This window comes from Ochlerotatus camptorhynchus, unplaced genomic scaffold (genome assembly GCF_037179485.1).
Source record: "Ochlerotatus camptorhynchus isolate MF236.1 unplaced genomic scaffold, CSIRO-AGI_Acam_v1.1 ptg000007l, whole genome shotgun sequence".
In the NCBI taxonomy this organism is placed as follows: Eukaryota; Metazoa; Arthropoda; class Insecta; order Diptera; family Culicidae; genus Ochlerotatus; species Ochlerotatus camptorhynchus.
This window is the reverse complement of record NW_027040499.1, coordinates 3,774,238-3,794,899: the sequence shown is the minus strand read 5'-3', so window position 1 is coordinate 3,794,899 and position 20,662 is coordinate 3,774,238. Positions and strand designations below refer to the sequence as shown.

The 20,662-nt window shown below is 41.0% G+C and overlaps 1 protein-coding gene across 2 annotated transcripts in view; it reads right to left on the bottom strand.

Annotated features, from left to right (window-relative positions):
- Positions 1-20,662, bottom strand: part of LOC135697546 (ankyrin-3-like) — a 190,139-nt gene that overhangs the window by 107,120 nt on the left and 62,357 nt on the right. For both annotated transcript variants that reach the window (XM_065217303.1, XM_065217320.1), the window contains exon 3: positions 4,091-4,770. In XM_065217303.1, the coding sequence (XP_065073375.1) occupies positions 4,091-4,561 (471 nt within the window). In that variant the 5' untranslated portion in view covers positions 4,562-4,770. The remainder of the gene's footprint in view (positions 1-4,090; positions 4,771-20,662) is intronic.

The following is a 20,662-nucleotide window of genomic DNA, read 5'->3' as shown; positions in this document are numbered from 1 at the left end:
ATGTTCGGACCAAGTTAACCTCTTTTGAACAATACAAAACCAATTCGTAGATTTTATTGATTTCCTTCGAGTAACGGTCATTTGAAATTTTTCCAATTTTTTCAGCTGTTCAAAAACCCGGCAAAATTTACCGAATTCAGTGTGTAGCTAGTATGTTCAATATATACAAGTTCAGCAATCGTTTCTGTTTGGACCCGAATGCAAACATGAACTCTAAACACACTTTCTTTCGCTGATCCATGTTTCTTGTGTGGGGAAATTGGGACAAGTAATATTGACTTCAATACATTGAGGTCAAAAAGACTTCTAACGTATTGCCATTAATGTTGTCAATATTTGTACATCGATGATATTGATGGTGAAATTGACGGTTTTTTGTCAATACATTCTGAGTATTGACAAAGTGAAATTAAAATCAGCTTTTCGTCAATACTTGACATCAATCGTCGTCTTCAATATCACCTTTTCAATAATATTGTCAGTATGTCAATTTATTGTCAATATATTGATATGTGTAATGGGCGCTATACAACGAACAACAAAAGCCATCGCAACGTTTCAACAACAACCGGTTGGTCTCTGCATATACGTCTGTCAAACGGATCGTGTCAAACTACAGTGAGATCAGATTTATAGTTGGTGCTATCGTTCCCAGAAGCTCCTTGTGTTTGGTAGATTATATGTTGTGGTCTGTCGATGGTATCGATTGCCCAGGCGCTTATTTACGAAATGTCCAATCTAGATGAAGAATATGTCTGCTCTATTTGTGAAAAAAGTGAGAATGACCTGTCACGGATGATCGAGTGCCTTTATTGCAATAAAAGCTGCCACTTTCGCTGCAAGAAGATTTACGGAAACGCGATTTCTAAGGCAAGGAAAAACCCTTTTTCTGCTCTGTTGAATGCATTGATATGCACAGCCGCTCATGTCAGCCCAAACAATCCAATGATCTCGATGTTATTACCGAGTTGCGGTCGCTCAACCAGTCGATTCAGGAAATCAAGCAGAAGTCGTTGCAGTTTCGAGCTGCTTTTGAAGAAACTAGGGTTCAAATGGCTGCGTCGATGGCTACTCTGGTGGAAACAAACAAGCATATTGAGGAGTCTCAAGGTTGAGGTTTCAACATGTTCAAAGAGGAGCTATGTGGCTTGAAGAGAGATAACTCTAAGTTGTCTAAAGAAGTACAGGAGTGTCAAAACAGAAATCAACAACTTGTCTCCACTGTGTACGACCTAGAGCTCGACCTCGATAGAGTGAATCGTTTGCTGTTGGCGAAAAATGCAGTTATGTTGGGGGTTCCTGCGTTGGAAAATGAAAACACCAAGGAAGTGGTACGTTGTGTGATGAACGCCGTTGGAGCTTCGTATAGTGCTGCTTGTATCGTGGATGCTAGACGTATTCATAGCAGGAATGATCGTGGTAATACAGCGCCAATCATCATACGGTTTGTCGACGAAAACAACAACGAGGCTTTTTTCGAGAAGAAGCAAGCTCATGGGGTCAACGAATCGGGTCACTGTACGTGACGAAATAGCATCCTTCGGGAAAGATCTTCTTCAAAAAACAAAAGATTTGCAGAACTCGTTAGACCTCAAATACGTGTGGATGGGAAGAGATGGCAAAATACTGGTGAAACGTCACGACGGCGCAAAAGTGGAGAAAATTTCATCGCAGAAGGATCTCGAATCACTATCGAAAGCATCTCAGAAGTGGGCACTCAACTCATCCGGAAACAACTCAACCCCGTCACTACAAGGACCATCACCAAAACGGTTCTTGGCTTAAATATAGCCTTAAATCAGTCGTAAACGTTTAAATTCCGAATTCGATAATAAGAACTATTATTTCAATGCGGTTACTGATCTAAATAAAAACCTACCAATACAATCGGACCGTGTTTCGATTAGAGTCCTACAATCCAATATTAGAGGCATGAATTCGCTTGAAAAATTTGATAACATTAAAGAATTGTTGGCAGTTTATTCTGGAGAAATTGATATTGTGGTAATTGGAGAGACTTGGGTGAAAGATGATCGTCGACAACTTTATAGCATTGATGGATACAAAAGCACTTTCTCTTGTCGTCCTTTGTAAGACAGTCGTTGATATACGATGAAATTTTAAATGAACACATTTGTGGGTTCCACCACATTCACCTTCGCCTTGCTATGAACGGTTCACACTTCGATGTGCATGACATGTACAGACCACCTTCATTCGACGTAGCACAGTATCTTTCAACTTTGGAGACGGTTTTATCAGATGCAAGAAGCGGATCATCTTGTATTGTGGTTGGTGATGTCAATCTACCCGTTAATCATCCGAACAACAGAGCAGTTGAGGAATATCTAAGTGCACTGCGTTGTTATAACTTCAAAGTAACGAATACATTTCCAACAAGACCGATCAGTAGCAATATTCTAGATCATGTGGTTTGTTCTGAATCTCTGCTGAACAACGTAGTCAATGAAACATTTTTTTCCGATATTAGTGACCATTGTTTCGTGCTTTCCACGTTCCAGAATCCCAAAATTGTGAACAAGCGTGTTTTGGAGAAAACTATAGTAAACCACGCAAAGCTACACGAAGAATTGGTTGACGCCACCAGGTCTCTTCCAACTGGATCCGCAGAAGCAAAACTGCAGTATATCATTAACCTGTATCAGGAATTAAAAGAAAATTGCTCAAGGAAAATAACGGTGCAAGCAAAGATAAAAGAGTCGTGTCCATGGATGATCTTCGATCGGTGGAAAATGATTCAAATAAAAGATAAATTCTATCCAGAAGCAGGAGACACCCTCTCGATACTTCCCTCCAGGAACAACTTGCCCATGTATCGAAAATGCCTCAGCGAACAAAAGAACAAGCCAAGAGATCATACTACAGTAACCTACTCCGTGATCAACATCCAAAAAACATGAGGAAAATCCTGGATCAAGTGCTAGGTCGCACATTTGATGAGCAGCAACAAATTGAACTCGAGCATTGCGGTCGTAGCGTTAAGGATCCCAAAGATGTAGCTGAAATATTCAACAAGTTCTTCGGTGGAATCGGACCCCAGCTCGCCTCCAGCATCACAAGTCGTCGAGATATCACCAAGTTTGAAAGTTTGAGACCCACCAGGAACTGCTTTTTCATGAGACCCAAAACGAAACAGGAAGTAATTGTGGAAATTAAAGAACTTGACAGCTCCAAGAGTTGTGGACCGGATGGTATTCCAGCATTAAATAGTTTGCAAATGGATGGAATTTTATTTTCCGAAATTTACGATAAACAGTGATCACGGTACTGTAGTTTTGACTTTGTAGTTTTTACAGGAGCTCAAATTGTCGGGTTTCTGAAGCTGTATAGATGATAAGGAGCCTCCCAACCGCAACATTTCATGTCGGAAGCGATGGGTTTAATTCCCGGTCCAACTAAGGAATTACTTATTATTACCAGCATTGAATTTCAATGAAGTGAACTCAAAACTAGATAAATCGAGTCTCTAAATTTTAATTTTACATTCATAGCGTGTAGAGTTGCACAACACAACAATAACCCAACTCGAATATCACCTCCCCTGACCCAGTTTTGATATACGCTAGCCAACCTGATTGGTTCGGGCATTCGTATCCGCATATGGAAAATACATAGTTGCTGGAATCGTACGATGAAAATGCCATTAAAAACTTTTCCAGATTTATGACTGTTTAGATCACAACCGTTTCCCACCTTTGTTGTACGGTGTTAGAATTACCAAAGAACAGAGACCGAAAACTGAAGGTTCCCAACTCACCCACACACTTTCGAATGTAGCTCCCACAAAAAGCATTGCGTACGTGCCTGGTTAGTCGAAGTTTTCAGTTACGTCCACCGGGACTCGTTTGGAGGTAGTTAATAAGTGTTGGAAGTGGGTCACCTGCCACGCCGTGGTGGTGGAAGGATCTATTTTTGCTTTGATACATAACAGCCTATTCTGAATAATTTACGACTCCCGGTAGTTTGTTGGAATAATTTTAATTTTAAGGTCTACGAATCCTTGAATGTTTAATTACTTTTTACGTTTCGTAATCACCCCGTAATGTTAAAGAAAGAATAAAAAACTTACCGAGCCGGAATGGTGATGGCTGTGGCCATGGTGGCTTCCGCTTCCCGCAGCCGCTGCTGACGCCTGCTGATGCATATGTTGATGATGCTGCTGCTGCTGGATCAGTGTCATTTGCTGTTGGTACTGCTGATGATACTGATGTTGCTGTTCCACACTGCCGCCATGCCGATGGTGGTCTGCCGACTTTGGCGACATCAGCTGGTGCGAGTGATGCGATTTAGAGGCTTTCCCATTGCCAATCTCTCGACTGGCACTGTGCGACAGTGTTGCATGGGACGGCGACGGGTGATGGCCATGGACATGGCTATGACTATGGCCATGATGCACCGTCGGAGGTGATGGCATATTGTGACCACTGTGTGGCAAATGGGACGTATGGTGTAGTCCCACCTGATGGCCATGGTGATGTGGAAGATGACCCTGTGCCGCTTCCAGCAGCGTGGGTTGTATGTGTGTCACAAACTGAGCCATGGTTGTTAACTAAACGTCGCACACACTAGGACACGGCACTTGAAATGATTTTATTCCACCGTTTAATTAATTTTTTTGGTAAGGAACTTCTTTAACGATAACTTTACACGTGTAAAAATTTCAATATAACGTGGTAAGGTAAGAGGTTTGTATTTGCTTCTAGGACTGGATCAAAAGCGACGAGTAACAATTTTTCAAGCGACGAGTAACTGCAAGTAAAGGGAGAATAGGGAATTTTGATTAGAAATTATTTGAATTATTTTTGGACCTAATATATTGAAGAAATGTATGACATTTATCCTGCCCACGAACCACATGTGTATAAATCTACCTGAATACTCATGGGATAACAACAGCAATCATGCAATCCTGCTACCAATACAATCTCTGTCAATTCAAATAATTGGCACCGAAGCCAGTTCCATCAAACAACCGTGTAGCTAGCATGTCCCTCGCTCCCTGGCAGCATGCCAGCTCGCACTGCTTCCTGTCGAATCTCACTGGCTGGTAATCTGATCAACTCCGTTTCGACGACAAGTCGCCATGGGACAGATACATTGCCAGTTGATTGAGTCGTCGTTTCGTATCGAGCTGGAGGAGTTGGCTCCAGTCATCTACCGCAATAAAAAATCACCCCCATCCCACACCAGTCATCCCGAAACAGTGGGCGTCGACGACACAGTTTCAATACAAAACCGAAACCAGTGACAATGGTGGGCACGGTGGGGGATACCGTTACCCACTGACAACATTGTCGCGCCTATATCCTAGAGTTCGATCAATTTGGCGCGCCATGAAAATTCATATCCTTTTTCGCGTAGCTGATGTTCCAGGGCTTCACAACAGTCCCGTTCTGATGGCGGAATAAATCGCACGATTTATTGCCCATTAGAGCTTGATTGAAATAAGCCTGGCTCTTTACGGTCCGTTTCGAAGCATTTTGTTAGGATTCTGACGTGCAGTGCTGTTTGGTGCGGAATGATGTTCACACATTTACAGAGCGCATCATTAAACGGAATACATTTTACAGCAACTTTAGTTTTTAGTTGTCTCAGTCATTTTTGAATATGGAACATGGGGCTCGGTGACCAAGTGGTTACCGCTTCTGCTTACTGAGTAGAGGATTGTGTGGGTTAAAGTTCAGATCTGCTCTACACAGTCTACCCTTTTTGTTTTAACCCCTATGTGTCAGTGTTCCACTGGTAGGAAGTAATATATATCCCCATATAAAAATTAAGAGAAGTGGGAATAATTCACTTTCGATGCATATTTAGGTCAAAAAAAGGGAACGACAACAGTCAGGGACTTCGTAGTTCAGTTTTATTTTCCTGGACATTATTTTCAATAAAAGTGTGTTTTACTTCGAATGTAAAGTTTACGATTTTCAGAGTTGGGTGGAAATGCTATACTTCTATCAACATGAAGCTTTAGTGCGATAATGTATTAGCTCGAGAAAGTTCTGAAGAGGATAGATTGATAGTTCCGCTAGAGTACGGCAGTGTGAAAACTTAGGTTCAATTTTCACCCTGCCGTACTCTAGCGGAGCTATCAATGTATCCCTTGGAATAAATTATCGACGTCAGGACCTATCGCGGCACACATATCGATTCGGACCACTACCTTCTAATGGTCAAGGTGCGCCAAAAACTTTCCGTTGCCAACAACATTCGGTACCGACGCCCGCCACGGTACAATCTGGAGCAGCTGAAGCTGCCCGAAATCGCAACTGAGAACGTGCAATGCCTCGACGACTCTTGAGGACTGCTGGAGCAACGTGAAAGCAGCCATTAACAGCGCTGCTGAAGGCGCCGTTGGGTTCGTGGAGCGGAATCGACGGAACGATTGGTTCGACGAAGAGTGTCAGACGGTTTTGGACGAGAAGAACGCAGCGTCGGAGGCGATGCTGCAGCAAGGAACCCGTCATAATGTGGAGCAATATAAACAGAAGCGAAGACAGCAAACCCATCTTTTCCGGGATAAGAAGCGCCGCCTGGAAGAGCTGGAGTGCGAAGGAATGGAGCAGCTGTATCGTTCTCAAGAAACACGCAAGTTCTACAAGAAACTCAACGAATCCCGCCAAGGCTTTGTGCCGCGAGCCAAAAAAAAAATGTTCCCGCAATACCATTCCAATAGCAAATTAAGCAAATGCAATACCAAAACGATACCATTTTGGTTTCCAAATATCAATTTTTGTTATTTAGAAAGTATTTTGCATGTAAGGTTTTGGTATTATTCTTTGGTATTTTACCTCTTAGGCCGTGGCCAGGGTAGACGCGACACGCGACGCGACGCGATGCGACTCACGTAAGAAATAATAATAAATAATAAGATTCTTTTGAATTGGTCGTGTCGCGTCTACTCTGGCCGCGGCCTTATGTCAGGCTGATCAGCACCAAATTTTGGTATCAGGTCAGAATAAGGTATTCATAAGTTATTTTCTCTTGCTCAAGTCGCGAAGCTCGGTGATGACCCAGGACTCGGTTAGGGAAGCTTCGGTGAACGAACATTGAACAAGATTACTGTTCTTCCCATCGATGGGAATTACCAACCAGCTGTGACGCTAAAGTGCATCAAAAAAAAGGAAGAAGAATCGGGGCAAATCCGATGGCACGATTGATCAAGACGATGTCACTGCGATCAACGTCAGTGATATCGGAGATTTCGGTGACGATACCGATAATGACAATGCTGCCAACATGAGTGCGGCAAAAGTGAAGCTGCCTCTGTTGGTAGTGGAAAATTCTCATCTGAACGAGCTCATCGTGGATCTGGCATCGCTGAGCGTTAAAGCCGAATTCAAATTGGGCCGAGTCGGCACCAAGAATTAGAAGTGGGATTCTTCATCCACAAAATCCCCGGTGAGAAACCATTCAAGGTCGTCATCAGGGGCCTACCAAACTTCGACCCAAAGTTCATCGAAGCTGAAACCAGGAATCGGTTCAAGCTGGCCCCATGTGCCGTCTATCGGATGGCAAGGAGAGACGAGAATGTGAAGGCGTATCCGGATTGCCTTTTCCTGGCACATTTCCAGAAGGGAACGGTGACGCTCAATGCGCTGAAAGCCATCCACTCCATGAATTCCATCTTTGTTCGCTGGTAGCCATACCATGGCGGCCATCGTGATGTGACTCAGTGCCAACAGTGTCTGAACTTTGGACATGGCACCTGCAACTGCAACATTGAGCCACGCTGCGGAAATTGCACTCAAGACCACGTCACCTCCGAATGTGCTGCTGATAAAACTGTGGTGTTGAGGTCGTCGTCAAGAAAGGAATCAAGTTCTACACCTTGCCTCACATCCACACTTCTATCATTGAGCCACTTAGTGTGGAGGTGGAAATGTCCGGTTCATCGTTATTTACTGCCCTCGGCAGTGTGCCGCCATCAACGGATTAGCAAGCAAACGATCTGACCAACATCACTCGTACTAGCTCCCGATTCATCGTTGGGGGCAGGGTTGCTTCCACTCACTTGCTATAAAAAAATATTTTTCGGAATTATGCAAACATTAGATGTTTTAATGATATGTTGTACTTGTAAGTAACAAGAAGAGGGTGTAAAGTATGTGTTTGATTTATAAAACCTGTCAATTTCAAGATCTTATGATTCGTGAGCGTTCACTCAGAGTGAGCGCTCACGAGTCGTAAAATCGCTGATTGTGACGCACTGAAAGCAATATTGACAGATTTTATGTGTCAAACATATACTTCATGACCTCTTCTTGTAACTTACAAGAACTAATTAGCATTATACTATTTCATGATTTTATAATTCTGAAAAACATTTTTTTATAGCAAGTGAGTGGAAGTAACCCTGGTTGGGGGCGACCTGAATGCCCGCTATAAAGGTTGGCGGTACTACCAGTGGAACCGGACGGATGTCTTTTGTTCGATCACGCACAACATGGGCTGTACACTGTGCAGTTTCCGAACGAACCAACATTCATCTCTCCGGCGGGAAATCCCTCCACCCTGGACTTTTTCCTGTCAAACATCGGACTATCCAAGCCGGAGGTGCACAACGATCTCAGTTCCAACCACTGCACAGTGGTTTGAATGCTCAATATCACGAACTTTTTTATTTGCGCCTTCAATGTCGGTTTTTTCACTATGATGTCTTTAGAAGAGTTTTTGCATAACATAAGGCGCAAAGACTAGTGATTGGTTTTAGTTCGGAACTCCACCACATGCGGCGCTGCAAAATCTAACTTTTTACATTTACAAGATAGATATGTGGTGTCTTCAGCAAAGTTGTAGATAATTTTACTACAAAAATCTTTGCTCAACACACAAATACTCTGTATTACTTAGTTTTTGAGATACGTAGCGTTTAATATGACTGTTCAACAAAATTAAATTTTTTTCAGTTTTTATAACATATTTTAAAAACTATAGGTTTTAGAAGACTATAATGTTGAACAAATATTTGTATTTTATCACAATACAAAACTTTGTTCAAAATGTCCAAAAGGTATCGATTACACAGACTGAGTTATTCACAAATTTAATAAAATTTTTTACATATTTTGTGCCCTCACAGACAAAATTCCGGCAAAATCCGGCAAAATCCGGCAGGTGAATCTTTAATAGGATGAAAGCTTGTTCAAAAGTGATCTCAAATTCCATTGAAACATTTGTCCCTTTTAGTATCCTCGTTGATTGATTTGTATTTTTAAAAGGTCGTTCCGTAGTTCAGTGACAGCGCGCATTTGTCAAAGACTGAATCAAAGTAGGCTCAGTGATAATATAACAAAGTTTGGCCACACATTGATCGGTTTTGCAGCATTAAACGCATATTACTTAGAAAATAATCCTTTTATAGTGAAGTGAAGGTTATTTTTTCAACATTTCCGTAGCAGATCCCAAAAGTGAGAAAAGCATGTCTTTCAACAAGGAAGGTAAGTACAACCATGTAGTTAATAAAGTATTCAGTGTTGATTCCCAATTCATGATATAAATGAGTTATCTATGAAAGTTATTTGTTTGTGAAAATTTCAAAAATAGTTTAAATTATAAGTTATCAAATAAAATTTCAGTTGAAATCGACAGGCGAAAGCTTTTTAAACTGTGGAAAGAATTTAGGGAAACGACATTGATAAATCAAACCTTGTGTCGAGAGAAGTTTTTGACTGTTACGGCATTGAAACATAATCAATGCCGTAACAGTCAAAAACTTCTCTGGACACAAGTGGCAGCTGAAATCAACCATTTTGTGAAGGCGACATGCAAATATTTAAAAAAAAGAAACTGTGGGAAACCCACAACCGGACTATGCTTGAAAGCAGTGGAGGTTATTTCGATAGCCCCTTTAAACTACCACAGAAAGTTGTTGATCGTTTCCCTTCTACTTCTGGATCTTCTCGTCGTGGAAGAAAATCTTTGGCGTTCGAAGAAAGCAGCGAGGTTGTTAAGAGACGCAAGACGTTTGCAATGCGGTCTAACTACCCAACAGCTGAACTTGCATTTGCAACCCAAATGAAATTACGTGAGGATGGTAAAAAAGATGCAGCGTTCATTGTAAAACAGGTAACGCAAACAACTCCGACAAGAGCCGTGGAAATGGGTTCGGCTTGCATAATCATGGCTTTGCCCCCTTTTCGGAGACGGAAGCTCTTGAGTTAATATTAGATCTTAATTTATCGAAAGACCAATACGAAAAGCTTCGTAATGGAGCTCTGGATCGGAATGTGCCTTTGTATCCGTCCTACTACAAAGTGCTGCAAGCTAAAAAGTGCTGTTATCCCAATACAGCGTTAGTAGTTTCGGAAACGTCTGCAGAAGTGAAATTAAAGGATCTCTTGGAGCACATGACAATGAGGATTGTTGGAAAAGTTTAGTGATGACGAATTGGAGAAAATGACGATTAAGTGGGGATTTGATGGCACAACTGGATTAACACACTGGAACACAAGCAAGCACTTGGCGATGATGACGGAACTAAATCAGATGCAAATATGTTTGTTACATCCATTGTTTGGATCAAATTGGAATCAAATGGGAACATTTTCTGATCCTCTCATCAGCAGTCTTAGAGCATCTCGAGACAAGCCGATTAATGACCTTTGTAGCGATGCGAAATACATGCTTGATGTGGAAGAGAAAGATGAAAATGTTTTTGATAACAATATTGTATAACCTTTGTTTATATTTTTGAAATATTTATATATACATACATATAATGATGTATAACGTAATACGTTAAATCATTTAATTATAATATAATAATAGCTAACTCAAAATTATATATTACTTTCAAGTAGACTACTGTGATTTATGATTATGGCAATTACTCTGATGTCCGTGGTCAAGACCTTTTCGAAATGCAAAATAATCAACGAGGATACTAAAAGGGACAAATGTTTCAATAGAATTTGAGATCACTTTTAAACAAACTTTCATCCTATTCAAGATTCACCTGCCGGATTTTGCCGGATTTTTGTCTGTGAGGGTACAAAATATGTAAAAATTTTTACTAAATTTGTGAATAACTCAGCCTGTGTAATCGATACCTTTTGAACGTCTGGAACGTATTAAATACAAATATTTGTTCAACATTATAGTTTTCTAAAACCTATAGTTTTTTAAATATGTTAAAAAACTGAAAAAAATTAAATTTTGTTGAACAGTCATATTAAACGTACGTATCTCAAAAACTAAGGAATACAGAGTATTTGTGTGTTGAGCAAAGATTTTTGTTGTAAAATTATCTACAACTTTGCTGAAGACACCACATACCTATCTTGTAAATGTAAAAAGTTAGATTTTGCAGCGCCGCCTGTGGTAGAGTTCCGAACTAAAACCTATCACTAGTCTTTGCGCCTTATGTTATACAAAAACTCTTCTAAAGACACCATAGTGAAAAAACCGACATTGAAGGTGCAAATTAAAAAGTTCGTGATATTGAGCATTCAAACCACTGTGCACTGGTGGCTGAAGTCGGCATCAACGTGGCTCCTGCTCCAAGCCTGCGCAAAGACTACCACCATGTCAACTGGGTGCAGTTCGTGGGCTTGACACCGTAGATGACATAGCACGGGCATTGGAAGGACTCCAATCGGCCATATCCGTGGCTTACGATGCATGCGTTCGACAAGTTTCTGTGAGGGGTAAGTTTGTTGCTAATGATTCCCACACCCAATTGCTGATTCGGTTGAGAAATGTTTGTAGACGCCAGTTTCAGAGGACTGTGTAGGATCTGGCAGCACGGTTAGGTAGAGGATGTAGATGAGGGTTTGGTAAGGTCCTGAAATTGAGGCTCCACTCCTTCCAAGCTTGAGGCTATCTCTTCTACTTCTTCTAGCGTACGGTGTTTTAGCAGCATACGCCGATGAAGTTCGTTCGAAAATCAACCTTCCACGATAACATCCATGATCATCAGCTCCGTAAGGACTCGAGTCGTTGCTTTTTAATATTTATCAAAACCGCACAACGACGCCTGCTGTCTAAGACGCACCTATAATTTTCAGAAGTATTGATTTAAGAAAACTAATAAAGGAAATAAAAAACACCAGAAGTGTTACCATGTAATGAGCAAATTTTTCACCCGATAACTGTTTCATCTGACGCAAGCGGTGACGTTCCAGAATATCTTGCCTTACAGGCTGGAAATACTTATCAAGCGCAGTAATAGCAACAACGTAGCATTTCTTCACAATGGACACAACTGGGAACTTTTTACCATTTGGAAGATTGGTGAATACTTTGTCCAACTGCGGCCCCCCCTAGATACATATAACAACTTTGCTCTTTTCTTATACTGGTCAGTTACATCGTTGGCATCAAAATATCGTTCCAAACCACTCTTCCAATCCTTTCACTCACGATAAAGTTTGGACTTTTCTACACCTCTCGTGTCGTCCATCTGGAACAATTGGCATAAACAAAATAATCATATCACTTTCAAACCTTGATTCTGAACGTTCTTAGTACTTGGTGAGATCATGTTCAGTTTGCTTATCATGAATCTTCAACAAACAAATCAAGAAACGATCAACGGTTTACAATTCCAATAGCCCCACACTATCGGCCCTTTTAGATTGGATTCAGCCTAGAAGAACACACACAATTGATCGACCCTTTCGATCTGAATTCAACACACGTAAATTTTCGGTTATTTTTATTTTTTTATTCTTATTTACTTTCTTTTACAATCGCCCCACACGATTGTTGATCGACCCTCACGATCAGATTCACATCTCGCAAACTCTCGCTTAGCCATCAATTATTTCGATTTGCATTCGCCCCTAACGATCCACTATGCACCGTTCGATCTCTCTCAATTGCCCACGCTATTATAGATCGACCCATTCGATCAGCATTTAATAAGTGCACCTCAAACTTGGTCATTATTAGGTTTTTAACGAACGTGTCAACAATTCGGGTAGCACTCGTACTACCAAACGAATGAGCAGGGATCAAGTAACTAGCCAATATCGAACATACACTGTAGCAGTTTACATTTTCATTTCACTTCACTAACCTGCTCGTTCTGCTCTCCGTCAAGTCAGCCCCACCAACAGCCTCGGAAGAAAAAAAAAACAATCTCGATCGAACAACGACGCCATGCTTGAGTACAACTAGCCAATGAAAATGATGAAGTCTTTTCTCCGAACCGCAGTTTGGTGGCCTAAACTAGATGCTGACGTCGAAACTTATGTGAAAAACTGTCGTGGATGTGTGTTGGTGACCACTCCAGATGCTCCAGAACCAATGCTCCGAAAAGACCTACCTTCTGGTCCTTGGGAAGACATAGCAATTGACTATCTTGGACCACTTTCCGAAGGTCAGCACCGCCGATATTTAGAAGTGTTTGAAATGACATCTACAGACTCTAGTGACGACGTCTTGGTGAGATGTTCAGCAGGTACGGCGTACCATCGCTTATTAAGGCAGACAACGGTCCACAATTTGCGAGTAAAGAGTTCAAGAACTTCTGTAAAGGAAATGGGGTACAAATAGTGAACACAATACCATACTGGCCAAAAAGGAATGGTCAAGTTGAACGACAGAACCGCTCTATATTAAAGAGACTACGTATTGCACAAGAGCTTGGCAAGGACTGGAGGAAGGAGCAGCACGAATTCTTGCTAGTGTATCACGCTACCAATCACACAACGACTGGTGAAGCGCCCTCAAAACTGATGTTTGGGCGGCGTATCAAGAGCAGACTTCCTCGTGTGCCTGTTTCTGTTGACGATGAGGCTGTGCGAGATTTCGACAGTCTTCAGAAAGAGAAGGGAAAAGTATATGCAGATGAAAAACGTCATGCTCAATCCAGTAACATCCACAAGGTGACCGTGTCTTCTTAAAGAGAATGAAGAAAGACCACAAGTTGGAAGTAGCTCTTTCCCCGGAAGAGTTTGAAGTTGTAAGAAAAAGGGGATCTGACACAACCGTCCGGTCGTCAACATCAGGAAAGGAATTCCATCATAATATTACCCATTTGAGGAAGGTTCTAGGCAGCGGTGACCAGGTTGCTGACATCGTGGCTGAGGTTTCAGCTTCAGAAGATGATCTGCAGCAGCTGACGAACAGGATATCGAAGAGTGCTTTAGAAGATGATATGATGCGTGGTTCCAGTTCAGCTATACCTCAAGAAGAGAATTCCAAACGCAAACGATGTGAACCCACAAAATTCAAGGACTATGTGCCATATTACATTCAAGAAACAAAAGGTGGGGTTGTAGGATCTGGCAGCACGGTTAGGGAGAGGATGTAGATGAGGGTTTTGACAACACGCCGAAGGGGGTATGGAGGAGGAGAGAGAAGAAGAAGGATGGAGGGGGAAGAGAGGTTTGGTGTACGGGACAGCGTTGCCAGATATACCGATTTCCGAATTAGATACCGATATACAGATAAGATTCCTCAGAATACCGATTTTTTTTAATTTTATACCGATTTATACCGATTTTGAATATTTCATATTTTTTTAGCCTTCAAAATTCTAAACAATCATCTCTAAAGATGCCTTATGCTTGATACACTTTCGACTAATGTTTGCATTTCCTCACCGTTGTTGGCTACCCATTAATCGAGAAATAGTCGATGGTTCTTTCCGGTAGTTCCTAGGGAATCGAGAAATATTTTTTAACTTCCGGAAGTTTTTATTCATTTTTAATTTTGCTGAAGTTTCATCCAACTTTCCCTGGAATTTTCTTCCACCTTACCTTGGAAGCTTCTTCAGCCTTCGCTCGAATGATTATTTCATCTTCTCCCGCCAGTGTTTTCAACTTTCCCGGAACTTCAAGGATGCTATCAGATTTTTTTTGTGGATCCACACTGGCTGCAGAAACATTTAAGAAGTTCTGAAGCTTCATTAACTTCTGTTAAAATTCGACCACTCGGAAATTTCAAAAAAGTCCAGCGAACTCCAGTGAACTTAGGGAAACATCATAAATATTTTGGAAACTTCACAAGTCCAAAGAACTTCCGAGAATTTAAATGGTTTTCAGGAACATTAGTGAAGCTCAGAGAACATCAGGACAGATCAATTAATTTCAATGAAATTGCTGAAATTATAAACGAGTTCTGAGAAACTCAGGCAATTCCCGAAAACTTCAGCAATATCCTCAGGAGCTCATGCAAATTTAGGAAACGTAAGGGAAATTACATGAACATTAGAACATTGTTAAAAAAATTTATGGTAAGTTCTATGCTTTTTAATATACTGCCATTTAAATTAGTAACTTTTTTAAATTAAAAAAATTGGGAAGATCAGAGAACTTCAATGCCGATGTTACAATAAACTCAAGAAAATTGTGAGAGCACTTAAGAGATTTCATATTCTTCAAGAATGACCAGATACCTTCAAAGCTGATTAGAAATATTTTGGTAATCTTATTATAATCAGGGAAGTTCCGAGCGCTTTGAGGATGGCCAGAGAACTCCAAAACAGCCCCTAATTTCAGGAAAATTACAAGAACTTTTAAGGAATTTCGAGAAATTATGGAATAAGTGCATTTCAGGAATGTTCAGAAATTTCAGGGTTATTGCAGAGTCTTCAGGGATGTTTTATGAATATCAGGAAAATTTTCAGGATCATTAGAACATTCCCCAGGAATCTCTTTCTTCCTGAATTATGTCCTTGTTTCTTTCGACTGTTCCGTAAGCGCTCTGGCTTCCGACTTTCTTCAGATGTTTCTTCCAATCTACCTTAGGAAGTTTCTGCCAGCGTCTCCAGGAAGTTCAATTAATTCTCCCAGAAATTTCTTTCGTCTTCTTCTGGAAGTTTGACCATAAGCCAAAGGTTTTTTTTTGTTCGACTTCTATTGGAAGGTTTTTCTGAGCTTCTTCTGGCTTTCCCTGGAAACATCAGGAAATTTACTTCTGGCTTCCGAAACTTTTCTGGCTTCGTTTGGATGTGACATCCGATTTATCCGATAGTTTATTTAAATTTTCGCACAAGTTTCTCAATTCGTGTCTTGGAAGTATCCCGGATGTTTTTCCAGCTTATCTAGAACTTCACCCAGGAGAGCTTCTTTCGTCTTTCTCTGGGTGTTTTTCAGCTCCATTCAGCAGCTAATTCAAACATTCCCCGGAGTTTTCTTCCGGAATTTTCCGATCATAGTTCAAAAGCTAAAATTTGGCTTTGATTGATGTCTTTCTCAGTCTTAAAACACTGCAACGACTACGATGTAATCTGCCCGACATTTCGGTCATGGGTTTTGCCTTTTTTAAGGGAAAATATTGTTTGTCGTTATTGTCAATAAATTAGTCGTTGTTGTGGCTGATTGTCCATATTTTGGTTTCATTTAATGATATTTAATTGAAAAAAAAACACTACTTGGTCACAATTTTGATCACGACTTGAGGACAACGACAATTTTAAAAATTAAATTAAAAAAATAAAGAGAGACTGAGAAAGCCGTCAAACAAAACACTTCCTTTCAAGTCCCAGCCGTCACCATCGTTAAAATTGTCGCTTTCAAAAACGGCAAATATATAAAATTAAATAAATAGTAAATACCGATAAATACCGATTTTTTAATACCTTTGATACCGATAAGCTTTAAAACAATCTGGCAACGCTGGTACGGGATGAACACGCGAATAAAGTGAGCTCTGAATAGGAAACTAATTACCCGTGTAATATCCGATTAATCCGAAGGGACATCACGACACTATAGAATGGAGATCTGGACAAAAAACGTGAAATGGCCGATCTGAACAGGCAGATTGCTTTCAGAATGGACTAACTCCAAAATGAAAGTTTCGGACGTGTTGTCCAGAATCTCGACAACCGCTCCAGATAGTTCAGGAAGGTAGTCAAGGTCTTGAAAACTCATCCCAAACCCGTTCCACATCTCAGAGACGAATATGACGACGATTGGCTCAAAGTCCGCTCGAAGATCAGGTTGCGCAAAGCGTTCAAAACATCGATGCCTCCCCTTGTGTTGTGCCTCCGGCGGATAAGAACACAGCACAACAGATTTGCTGAGCATTGAAATGCACCAAGAACATGCAGGCTCCCGGGTTTGACGACACATTCAACTTAATCTTGACGTGACTCAGCATGAAAGTGCGGTCTCTTTTGACCGTCATCGTCAACAGATGCTTGGAGCTGCACTACTTTCCTTGCGTCTTCAAGCTACAGACCAATCCGCCTCCTTTCAGCGCTGAGCAAATTGTTTGAGAAATTCATTCTCAACCGTCTGCTCTAGTTTGTCGAGGAATACAACATTCTTCTTCCGGAACAGTTCATGTTCAGGTAGAGGCATACCACCAATTATCAGCTATTTAGTACGGGTGATGAATAGCATCCGGAGCAACAAAGCTGTATCCAAGTCCACAGCCATGGTCTTGCTAGACGTTGAAAGGGCGTTTGACAATGTCTGGCATGACGGACTTGTGTACAAGCTTTGCAACTTGAACTTTCCTTTACATCTAGTTAAAATCACCCGTAATTACCTCCAGTAAATGTCGTTTAAGGTATCGTTGAATGGTTGCCTTTCGAACACGTTTTGCATCCCAGTAGGTGTTCCGCAAGGAAGTCTGTTGGGCCCTTTGCTTTACAGCCCAGTAGGTTCCGCAAGGAAGTCTGTTGGGCCCTTTGCTTTACAGCATCTACACTTCCAACATTCCTCCCCTCGGGGACGGCTGCGTGTGTTTCCTGTTCGCAGATGATACCGCAATAGCCGTCAAAGGAAGAATGCCTCGCGAAATAACCAACAAACTTCAACGATGCCTTAACGCCTTTGCTGATTATGCCACCACGTGGAAAATCAAAATCAATGCCTTTAAAACTCAAACAAGTATGTTCCTCCATCGGTAATCGCCCAAAACAAAACTGGCTCCACATTGTACTGTAATCATGGATGGCACAAGGGTTGAGTGGTCTGCCGAAGTAATCTATCTCGGGATGTTGTGCGATGAAAAGCTCTTTTTCCGTTCACATGTACAGAAAACCGTAGTCAAGTGTTCTGCCTTGGTTAGGTGTATGTATCCGCTGACTTCCCTGCGATGCTCTAAGCAGCTCCGGTGTGAGAATCATGTGCACAGGCTGATAGGAACAAAATCCAGGTCGGTCAGAATAGAGTGCTGAAGATGGTCATTCATCGTCCTTTCGATACAAGAATTTTCGATCTCTACCTAGAGGCGAACATTCCAAAATTAGATTCAAAAATTTCCGACATCAAGACTAGGTAGGTATGTAACACATCAGAACATGTTTTGATAAGCAATTTGCACATAATAGGATAGGTGTATATAGTAGGTGTAGGTTAGTTGTAGTGTGGTGGATACCGACCTAGCCACCGCAACGCGAGGCAAAGTGTATGTTGGTCAACCAACGTACGATGTGTCGTTTATGCTGGATAAGCATTACCAGTATAAACATCACATATCGTTCTATGGGCGATGAACTGCATTTGCTGACGCAGCGTATGCTACACGGGGCTATCGCCAGCCGTTTAGCAGTAAGTTAAAAAGGAGAAAATAAAACGATGATTCTTAACGCAACCACCGGCCTAGTCACATGATATCACATGGCGATCCTTTGCCAGTGCGTGATTTTGTAACAGTTACCAAGTGAAGTAATTTGAAAAATTGTAAGATTCCGTTGAAAACACAAGTGTGTACCATTATTTTGGACGCGAAAAGTGTATTTTCGTGAAAAAATGAGCTTACATACATGAAGTGATTTGTGAAGGATTAAAAGATGGGTCATAGATTTCACTAATTGAAGCGAACTAATTGCGCGAGTGAACCACGGCAAAAATGGTAAAAATTAAATTGGTACCTGCTACAGATAGGAGAGAAATATAAACAGTGCACAATGATACCAAAGCCGTATTTCGGAGGACATAAGTGCTTGCGCACAATCCGTTATATTTAGGCTAAACGTTGAAAACGAAAATTGAATAAGTGACTATAAACCTAACAGTGACAATGGGCTGGTTCTCGGCGGACGAGATCGTGACCAGCAGTGCTGTAGAAACGTCGCACACCACGTATCAAACAATTGCATTGTGTGCGTTGGCAGTGGTAGCAGCGGGATACGTGCTGGCCAGAGTGGCAGCAAAAGTACATCGTCAGCAAACAGAAAGAATTGCGGAAAGAACCGCTAGGCTTGTGACATTGCCAGTTTAGAAAAAAAAAGAATATAAGACTATAAGTGCGCGAAAGATCCCTGAATGGTGATCTCGGAAGAGAAGTTAAAGGCAACTCTACTGACAAATAAAAATAAAAAATATGAACAATGTCAGGTGAAAGAGACCTTAATGAGGAAATGGTGTACCAAGTCATTGAACATTTTGAACGTGAAAAGCGCTATTGGAAAAGGTTAAGTTTGAAACGCATCATATTAACCAGTAACGCAATAACGTCAAAGGAGTTAATCGTGGAGCAACTATTCGAACTAGCGGCAGGAGCTGCCCTAAGGACAGGAAAACAACGCATCCAGGAAGACCTACTATGGGACTACAGGGAGGTAGTCCAACTGATAGCTGATTATAGGGAGCGACGAGAAGTTCCAGCAGGAAATTTTAATTAAAATTATACAATTTTAAATTCATTAAGTGTTAAAAAAAATAATAAATAATTAATTTTCTTTTAGGTGTTGAAAAGTTATCTAAAGAGAAAAAAAAAACAAAACAGGTATGTTTTTAGATAAGCTAAGAAAGGAATGGAAAGCTTCTTCTCAGGAGGAGATAGCTTAATTAAATTACTGAATAGCTTGAAAAAACACAAGCAATTCAGTATTGAAACTAGAAATAGAAAAATTAAATTTATAAAAGAAACCCTCCAACAAATTAAACAAGCTGTCCTCTTGTTGAAAGGGACAGAACTAGAAAATAAACTTAAGAGCAGGTACGTGCAGCTCAAAGGAGTAGCCAATGAGTGCCTAACATTGTTGAATGAGCCTGCTCTAGAAAGGACTTTAGAAAACATTAAAGAAGAAGGAGAGGTAGAAGAAGATGATGAGGTAGAAGAGGAAGATGACGTAGAAGAAGAAAAAGAAGAAGAAGAAGAAGAAGAAGAAGAGGAACACGACGAAGTCGAAACAGAAGAAGATAGCGAAAAAGAAGACGAAACAAAAATGCCACCAAAACTAGATATTGGTTTGGCGCTAAAATTAGTGAAGCCTTTTGATGGCTCGGTTACGCAGTTAACGAGTTACATTGAAAGTGTGGAACTTTTAAAAGACTACGCGGAAGGAGTCCCAGAGGCGGATATCCTAAAATTCCTTAAAACAACATTAACAGGAGCAGCGCATGGTGCAATAGACACCGTTGCAACAATCGCTTTGGCTTTTGAAGCGTTGAGGCAAAAGTTTGCTATAAAAGTGACACCGAAAGCTGTGGAAAATGAGATGCACAGCAAACGGCAGAACATGAAGACCATTTCGGACTTCGGTTCCGAAATTGAAAAGTTAACAGCAAAACTAGCTGCAGCACACGTATCAGCGGGTACGTTTGCAAATGAGGCTTCTGCAACCAACATTGTGGAGCCAATTGCAGTAAATGCATTTATTGATGGGCTGAAAGACCCATCAACACGATTTTTTTTGAAGGCAAGAAATCCGTCTACGCTGAACAAGGCCATATCAGATGCACTAGAGTGCCAAGCCACTCCAAACACATCAAACACATTGGAAAATATGATG